At 37.2% G+C, this 9,865-nt stretch overlaps 1 protein-coding gene across 1 annotated transcript; it reads right to left on the reverse strand.

Annotated features, from left to right (window-relative positions):
* Window positions 1-1,010: 1,010 nt before the first annotated feature.
* LOC306883298 (dolichyl-diphosphooligosaccharide--protein glycosyltransferase subunit MAGT1-like) lies at window positions 1,011-9,121 on the reverse strand. Its single transcript, XM_079438464.1, has 10 exons — window positions 8,948-9,121; window positions 8,359-8,528; window positions 6,703-6,820; window positions 5,587-5,727; window positions 5,359-5,499; window positions 4,532-4,621; window positions 3,709-3,772; window positions 3,442-3,516; window positions 3,271-3,361; window positions 1,011-2,875 (listed from the first exon to the last, which is right to left on the reverse strand). The coding sequence occupies exons 1-10, from the start codon at window positions 9,026-9,028 to the stop codon at window positions 2,860-2,862; spliced, it is 987 nt and encodes a 328-aa protein (XP_079294590.1). The 5' UTR covers window positions 9,029-9,121; the 3' UTR covers window positions 1,011-2,859.
* Between the last annotated feature and the right edge of the window lie 744 nt (window positions 9,122-9,865).

Genomic DNA, 9,865 nt, shown 5'->3' on the forward strand with positions numbered 1-9,865 from the left:
TGTTTACCTGCATGTCATGTGACCATTCACCAACATCAGAGAACCTTGAGCACGCAAATGTGATAATCATTAAAATATAAAAAATCTCATGGGTACTTAAGGTGCTACAGGGACACTGCCTGCATTACATGTAAATATGAAAGAACAATTTGGGCATTTTAAAGTTTTTGAAAGACATAAAAACGCATGGTTAAATAACCCAATGAGTGCATGATAATTCAAATAAAAATGAATGTGTTCATCAGTAGTTGCAATGCAATGTCGAAACACTTCTTAAAACAGATGATTTTTCATAAATCCAGTGGTCAAATGCCGTTTGGCCTCTCAATTTTCTGTGTAATTATATCCACCGGACTAGTGACTGATCTCTGTGTCAATGTCCACAAAACTGGACGACTTTCTGAGTGTATGTATACTATTTTAGAAAGAAACATTTAACAGATGAAAAGAGGAATTAAGGAGAATCAATAAATTATGAATAATTTATTGCTACTTTGTGATTAACATGTATGAGTATTTTAAAATTTAATCTAGTTACAAGTACTTTATTTTTGATTACATGATCCAGCTTACATGTAATTAGTTACTACCCAGCTCTACTTGTGAATGAAACTGGCGTCAGCTTCAAAATCATTTATTTGATCTTTTTCTTCTGTATAGATATATAAATAATAATAAAAATAAAATAATATTCTCGGGGCTTCCATAGAAAGCCTCTATATTGAGGCTACATCTGTATTTTGGTGTGTAAACATCACACGACGGTGGTTATTTGTGTGGTGTGAGGAGCCCGGCCAGCGTCCCTGTGAGGAACAATGTGTGCCTTCAGCACGGGAAGCACCCGCTGCTCACTACCGAGAGCACTCAAGGTTGTCCTTATATGGAGTTAAAGACAACGTCTGGCCTGATTGGCTCTTTGACATCTAAACCAGAACATATGGATTTGCAGCGGCAAATTACCTGAGAGCACCTGTTAAGACATGCAAATCAAAGAGGACAACACAATGAGAAAGCATTGTTCTGGTTGTGTAATCCCAGTCATTTACTTCCACTGACCAGCTCTGACAGAAGACACAAACAAGGAAAGATTGGGGATGTCTTTGAATGCAAAATCACGATTACTAAATAAAACATACGTTTAGCTCATATTATTTTCAATAAAGTAGTATATTGAATTTGGCATCCTATTTACATCTGTTTTTTTATGTTAAACCTAAATTAACTTGGTTGACGTTACATCAGGAATTATGGTTGGTGAAATAAAATAATAATTCAGAAAGGGCTTTTGCTATGTCGTTTCTTAAGTGTTATTCAATATTGACGTTCAGAGAGACAGCGCTGTCTCCTACTGGACAGACAATGAAAACACGATTTTCAAACATTTACATTGAATGCATTTTTGCAAATCCAGAGATTGGTTGTAGAATCACATGGGACGATCAGAAGATGAGCTAGAAATTGAGTGCCACTACAATGCCAAACAGTAAACACTACACAAGAGCATACATACAAATCTGAAGTGTAATGCAAGTTTAATTCTGCTTTTGTTTATGCAATTACGCTTTTCAAACACCCACCCCCTCTCATCTATTGGAGAGTTAAACCGGTAGCCCCAGCCCAAACTCACACTATTGGTTGAATTCTCTCAAGCCAATCCCATTTATTAAGTTTTTTTTGTTTCAACCTCTAACTTCAGCAGTCTGATCAAACAATGAGCCTATAACAAGCTTACAAGTCACACCAGAAATGGAAGATAAAGTTGAGACCATTGCATTGTGGGAGTTTTCCACCGAGCTATGCTGGCCGTGTGGCATGTACCAGCTCTCAGAGATTGTGCACTGCACAAAATTAATAAAGAAAGAATAGTATAGTAGATATAGAAATACTACAAAATTAGTAGGTAGCATGATGCAATGCTCCAAACAATGCCATGAACCAATAATTACTTTCTGCACCTAATATTATTGTACACTGTAAAAAAAGTGGACTTGACTTAAAAAAAAAAAATTGAGGAAACCTACTGACTTAATATTATAAAGTAAACTGAACCCTTCAAAGTGACACATACACTGCAAAAAGTGATAAGCTGACAAAAAAAATTGAGGAAACCCACTGCCTTGAAATTATTAAATCAATAATAATAAAACTTCACAATTCAAAACTTATTTTTTTATTATTATTTAAGTTAAGTCAACTTATCACTTTTGACAGTGTATGTATCACTTTGAATGGTCCAGCTGACTGACTCGGAGCAGAATGAGAAGATTGAACTGGAAGAGCATTCAAAAGAAATACAATGTAACAAGCAATCAAGGCACTTTTAATGGCAGAAATCATCCCCTGAGGCAGGACAACAGCAAACAGCCCACATTCAGGACACTTCCATCCACCCTGAGCTTTCCTCCCATCTCCCACTGAAACTCAATCTCATACCTCAGAAGCTACACCGACTCCGACTTGACTTTGGACACTCGATATGCACATTTATGAGGTAGAATTGAAAACACCTTGCTTGCTTTTGTGCATCTTCCAAATCTATGCATTTTAACCGAACCAAATTCAATATAAAACTGTACATTTGATTAGCTATATTCTCAAGTGATGCCATACAGTGTATCCGCCTCAGTCTTCACACGTAACCCACACCTTTCCTTACACTAGACCACTCAGGGAGAGAAAACGAATCAATTTAACAAACTTTCATTGAAACCTTTAAAATGTAATCTGTAATATATCAAAGAAAAAAGCAAAAAGGCACATACAGGCTTCAAGCAGAACTTTACCAAATCAATCTCTCATTTTAAACATTAAGGCACTTTGTGCATTAATATTTGCCACGGTTCCTCCGAGGGTCTTCATTTAACCAAACAAGAAGCTGCACAAAAAGAAAAGGCATTTATGTCATTAAGTCATTTGTATGAATAAATCCACACACGTACATTTATTTATTTGTTAGAAAATGCAGAAGAGACTGTGAAATATTACTGCAATTTAAGACATTGCTTTTCTATTTTAATATACTTTAAGATACCATTTATTTCTGTGATGCAATGCTAAATTTTCATCAGCATCATGACTTCATTCTTCAATGTCACGCGATCCTTCGGAAATCATTCTAATACGCTTAAAAGCAAATACCAAGCGATTCTCAAACTCATTTTACTCAAATTATAGAATAAAAATGCATTACAGAAGTATTTTCATTAGGGCTCCCTGACCTTTGCATTGATATTTCCAGACATTTATTAGGCGGCTGTCTAATGATCTCACCTGTAAGGATATCCGTGATATTTGGCCCTAAAGATGGAGAGCAGCCAACTGAAGAACAGCACCACCAGCCCGATTCCTGCTACACACATGACTGCAGAGAAACAAGACAACAATTAACCCTGTTCTGATCCATCAAGCGTTCATAAAGAGCACAGGCTGATGACTGCATACGTTTCCTCTTCCCGATGTCCAGGTCAGAGGTCGCAGCCTCGTGAAGCAGCACCATTCCTAAAGTGACCGCAGCATCTGAAGCAGAGTTCAGGAACACGATCGCGACTGACATGACGTGTCCTAACTAGACATAAAACCACAGCCAATCACAACATATCCATGGGTTCATATACAGTAGTGTACAGGTACTTTATTTGTTGTTTTAAGAGAAATGAATACTTTATTGCAATTATGCAGTGTAACTGATCTGAGTGCAGCGAAGGATACTGAAGAGAAGCACAATGTGAGTCTCTGCCACAAACTGAGCCTGACTGCTCCCGTGGATGTAATTCTGAAATGAGAAAGATATGTTACTTAGGGCCGTCATTGAAACTTAAAGGGATCAAGACATGCAAAATCTCATTTTCAGCATAGTGATGTGATGCAGTGGCATTATTCAATCATAACAGTGGCCACTTATTGACAAGCCTGACAAAACACCAAAACAGGGCGTTTTTCTGATAGACAGTCTGAATGAGAGTGGAAAATGTGCAGATGTTTGACAGCAAAAAACACATTAACCTTACAGGTTAAACTCAAGGAACATTGCAAGAATAAAAAAAGGCATCCCATAACCCATTTAAAGACCTCGAGAAACTGAAGAGTTTGGTGGATTTTAGGATGTTAGTGTAATGCAAGTTTACAAAATCAACTTTCATAAAATAAACACATTTAAGATTTACAGTCTATCTTTTCCAAGAAACTGGACCAAAAATGCTCATGACTCAATGTGTGTCCAATCAAATGCTCTCTAGAATGATAAAAAAAAAAACTGACAAACAATTCTCAGCACAGCAAAGAAAACTGGGATTGTCAAGCGGTTTCACGGGGTCTTTAAAGTATAAAACCGAACAAGAAATATACAGCTGATGATACACGGGCAACTTTTTGAGCAATGTTGTGAGGAAAACCAGGTGAGCACAGGGCCCACGGCCGATCTAAAGTATCCAGATAGACATTTGTTACACATTCTCAGCGGGAAAGTGTCCGATCAACACTGCTCAAAAAAAAGTTGCCCTGTGTATCATCAGCTACTGGTGGTCTAACTCACCACTTGGCCAGTGTTTGGGTTCTTGTGAGCGTATGGAGGTCCTCGGATGTGGTTCCACATTTGACCCGAAGTCATGATCAAAACAAAACACTACATGGAGAGAGACAGAGAGAAAGGTGTTCATGTTAACTAGATATTTTCTGAAGAAATTAAAAATGCTTGCCTATGCTAAATTGTCCACTATGTTAGTAGGGTGTTATGCACTTTCTAAGGTTTTCAGAATAGATGCTAATGCATTGCTATACAGTTGCTAGTTTGTTTAGAGTTAAGATGGATAAATAAGGAACAATGGAAATTAATAGGGTTTCTATTGTATTGTCATTTCATCTGGCAAACAATGCCATTTCCATTCTGTTATTTAGAGTAATTTCCATTTTATTACAATATGCTAAACATCTTTGCATCACGTTTGTCTGTTTAAATGCATGCCAGCTTCTGTGGCTATTTTCATCAGCAAAACCACACTGGAGTTATTAAAACTTAAAATACATGATTAGGTAACACTATTTTGATGACCAGTTCTCACTAATTGTTTATTAGTATACATATTACTAGCTTATTGGCTGTTTATTAGTACTTATAAAGCACATATTACTGCATTATTTCGCATGACCATATTCTAGATCCCTTAATCCACCCCATACCTAAACTTAACTACCTTACCAACTATTAATAAGCAGCAAAATAGGTGTTTATGGTGGTAAAAGTGATTGTTTAACAGTGAGAATTTGTCCCTTAATTAAAATGTGACCTAAAAACCTTTACAAGTGAAGGAGGAACGGAAATATTATAATCTCATGTTTGCATTATAAAACACAGGTGCCCACCAGTGCAGAGAAAGCCCAGACGTTCTTATTGAACAGGAACTCCAGGTTATCGCGGCGCAAGTAGGCCAGACTGCCGATGAACGCCAGCAGCAAGCCCAGCATCAGCGGCCCGGCGTAGTTAGGAGGCCTGATCACCCGGATCTGAACGACACGTGACAGCATGTTAAAGACTGATCATGTGAGCGTTCAGCTCAGATTCTGAATGTGTCTGCACTACACTAGTCTTACATGCACGCCTGTTCGGTCGGCCACCCATCGAGCCAGCTGTTCGGCCGCAAAGCCTCGGACCTGCAGCTCGAATGTGTCCGCTTGCTTGGGTTTGCCTTTAGCCGGGAAGTTAATGAACGTCGGAGCCGAGTTCATGTTGAGCTGTAGAGGACATACACAGAAAGAAACAAGTATTGAGTAATCACTGGACACTTGCTTTGCCTATGAAACAACCTTACTATTACATAATCATTGTAGACTATTGAATCATTTTATTGGCTCCTTTCAGATATGCATACGACCAGTCTTGGGGAAAGTTACGTTTAAAAGTAATGCATTACAATATTGCGTTACTCCCTAACAAAAGTAACTAATTGCATTTCTTAGTTACTTTTTATAGAAAGTAATGTGTACTTTTTCCTCAGCTGGGCTGTGCTTGCTTATTTGTTTTTAATATAAAAAAAGCTATATTTTCCGCAAATGTTATATTTTTCTTTTACATAAAAAGTGAAATGAGTAAAGGCCGCAGCTCAGACAAACCTCTCAGCTGTGCTGCCATTCTGGATTACATGAAGAATAAGACGCAGGAGAAGAAAGCTCACCACTCTTACTTTAGCAATGGAACACAAATGCTGTATTTATCAAAAGTCATTTCTGTTTATTAGTATGGTTGAATTAGATCATTGAAGGTCAGCAGCAAATATACTGGTTAGTAAAATGGGATTAAATAAATAAAGGATATTTGTGCTTTTTAACATTTAATTATTGCAGGTTTGCATCATATTCAGTTGCATGTTCATATTTAGTCTAGAACTACAGTAATATGTCCACACAACACCATTTCTCTCAACATGAGGACAGAAGAGCTGTCAGTCAATACATGGAGAAACTGCAACTGATGTTACTTTTATAGATATTTTTCTAGTAAATTAAAAAGTAATGCATTACTTTACTAGTTACTTGAAAAAAAGGTAATCAGATTACAAAACTCAATGTGTTACCCCCAACACTGCAGATGAATATCTAATCAACTTCAACTGGATAAAATTATAAAAGTCCTGCTCCCAATTTGTTTTAATTTGAACATAAAACAACATTTGGAGCCCTTTTTAGAGTCGAGTACAAACGAGTAGTTACCAACTGGAAAACATCTGAGCCTTCATCAAAATCCACCGTTGCAAAGAAAATCTTGTTAGTAAATGCACTCGAATAACGCCAAGAGTTCGCAAGGATCTGGTACTCTTCATCTGCCTGTCTGAAAACAAAAGTAAAACACACACAAAATGACTTTTTCCACATAAATATGTTTTTATATATTGGGGCTGTTGAAATGTCAAGTATATTTAACAATTCATTCACTAATTTTGGTTTCCCAAACACTCTCCTCATCTGCCACTGATGGAAAAAACTGAATTCCATCCCAAATACAAGTTAATCGTTGAGTCAATGTCCCGGTCTCAAAAGCCAGATTTTATGTACAGTTATAGTCTTGTGGGCTTAAGACTCAATTATCGTAGTGTCATTTTTGGTTTGTAAAGCATGTTTGGGAGCTTACAGTCAATACTTGTCCTCGATGAACACTTCATCGAAATGCTTTGACTTCCTGATAGTGAAAGCAGCATTATATCAAGAAAGTGTGCATCACAAGGGAGAGTATATGTCTACGTTTTATGAAAAGTGCTGTGTAGGTTTATCTATATTGCATAGTTACTGTTTATAAGGCTATATTTTAACAAAACCAAAAAAGTCCTCTAACACTAGCTTGCTCTATTCTGTTTTCTTTTTATTTATTATATAACAAAAAACAACAACCACCTTGCTACGTGTACTGCGTTAGCTAACTGAGACTCGTTATAGCACTTGCATATCATTGCTCTTTTGATTGCTTCCATTGTCCTCCTTTGCTTTGGATAAACGCATCTGCTAAATGACTAACCCCCGGTTTCACAGATGAGGCTTAGGCTAGTCCCAGACTAAAATGCATGTTTGAGCGGTCTCAACTGAAAATATCTTAAAATATGTAAGTGCCATTGTTCTGTGTTAAGATGCACACCTTAATGTTTTCTTCGAAGGCATTTTTGTAAAAGTTGCTTAAATATCTTAATTAAACTAAGGCCTAGTCCTGGCTTAAGAGAAGCCCTGTTTGTGAAACCAGGCCTAACATGTAATGTAAATGTAAAGTTATACAGGTGAATGTCAGTCATTTAGCAGAGACTTTTATCCAAAGCGACTTACAAATGAGGAAGCAATCAAAACCAGCAAAAGAGCAATGATAAGTGCCAAAAATTCTCTTTTATGCCAAAAATCATTAGGATATTAAGTAAAGATCATGTTCCATGAAGATATTTAGTAAATTTCCTATCGTAAATATATCAAAACTTCATTTTTGATTAGTAATATGCATGGCTAAGAACTTAATTTGAACAACTTTAAAGGAGATTTTCTCAATATTTAGATTTTTTTGCACCCTCAGATTCCAGATTTTCAAATAGTTGTATCTCAGCCAAATATTGTCCGATCATAACAAACCATGAATCAATGGAAAGATTATTTATTCGGCTTTCAGATGATGCATTTGGAAAAATTGACCCTTATGACTGGTTTTGTGGTCCAGTGTCACAAATGTTTACAAGTGTCGCACTGTGGTCCTGTAAGGCACGACATTTAGTTCCTTTGTCTATTTTATGTTATTTGGGATTTATTTAAATCACCAAAAACACTTGTTAATATTCTTTTCGTTAATAACACCACTGCTAGACAGCAGGATGAGGATCTCTTCCTCAGGTCTCTCACTTGCAGACTGCACACTGTCTCTGTGGCTGCAGCGCTGTGAACATGATGATGACGGAGTAGTTCCGTGGAGGGGCTCGGATCAACCTCCTGAACTTCTCTCCATTCAGCCGGAACACTGCACGATTGTTGGTCCACTCCGTCATCTGACTGACCTTCTCTGACAGCAGGGTCTGCAAACACACACACACACACACACGCACATCATTCAAAGACACTGCAGCACATTTACCACTGCTTCAGTCCTTATGTGGCAGCCTCACGCGTTCCTTTATATTATATGCACACTAAGAAAAAGCCGGTTTATTAAGGTAGTAATTAATTCAGGAGCAGTGAGGTCATCTGTAGAGCAGGAAGCTTAGCTTAGTTTGCATACAGGGCCAAGTGTGTCAGCTCATAACACACTGAGCAAAACCAAAACCAATCATTCATTTCAACTGATTTATAGATGGACCATAGTGTTTTAAAAAATATGTAATTTAATCCTTTGTGGTTTTGAGACATAAGCATAAGATGATTTGAGTAACCAATGAGCTCAGTGTATATGAGGAAGCAAAACCATTCAATAAAAACACAATTAAAATCCACTGACCTCCTTCTTTTTCTGTCCATCTGATGGCGTGCCGTGTAAACAAACAGCGAGGAAAGCAACTATCAACAGTTTATAAAACATTTCTGAAGCTGCCACTGCGCCTCGACGGTCCTGTCCGCTTCCTATTGGTGGAGCTCAGCGATGCGGAAGAGCACGTGTCTCGGGAACGATTATAAAGTAAAAGTCTCCAGCGACAAAACAAAAGCTTGAAAATTGGTTCGTATTTTCAAAATAAACGCCTCACGCGGCCACTGACTGTTTTAGGCTTTACTGACATGATTGTTGAGAAAAGTACATACATTTCCGCAAAATACAATATAGAAACAAATAAATATACTAAGCAAATAAAGAAATTAGAACATACCTGTGGAAATAAAGGAAATGTGACCCTGGAGCACAAAACCAGTATATATTTGCATCAATAGCCAAAAATACATTGTTTGAGTCAAAATTATAAATTTTTCTTTTATGACAAAAATAATTGGGATATGAAGATCATGTTCCGTGATGATATTTAGTAAATTTCCTACCGTAAATATATCAAAACTTAATTTTTGATTAGTAATATGCATTGCTAAGAACTTCATTTGAACAACTTTAAAGATGATTTTCTCAATATTTAGATTTTTTTGCACCCTCAGATTCCAGATTTTCAAATAGTTGTATCTCAGCCAAATATTGTCCTATCATAACAAAACCAGAAAGATTATTTATTCAGCATAATTCTCAATTTTAAAATAAAATCGACCCTTATGACAGATTCCTGGGCACCACCATCTCCCAGGACCTGAAGTGGGACAATCACATTGACTCTATTGTGAAAAAGGCCCAGCAGAGGCTGTATTTCCTCCGCCAGCTAGCAAGTTCAACCTGCCTCAGGAGCTGCTGAAACAGTTCTACTCTGCAATCATTCGAGTC

Source organism: Barbus barbus, assembly GCF_936440315.1.
Source record: "Barbus barbus genome assembly, chromosome: 17".
NCBI classification, from domain to species: Eukaryota; Metazoa; Chordata; class Actinopteri; order Cypriniformes; family Cyprinidae; genus Barbus; species Barbus barbus.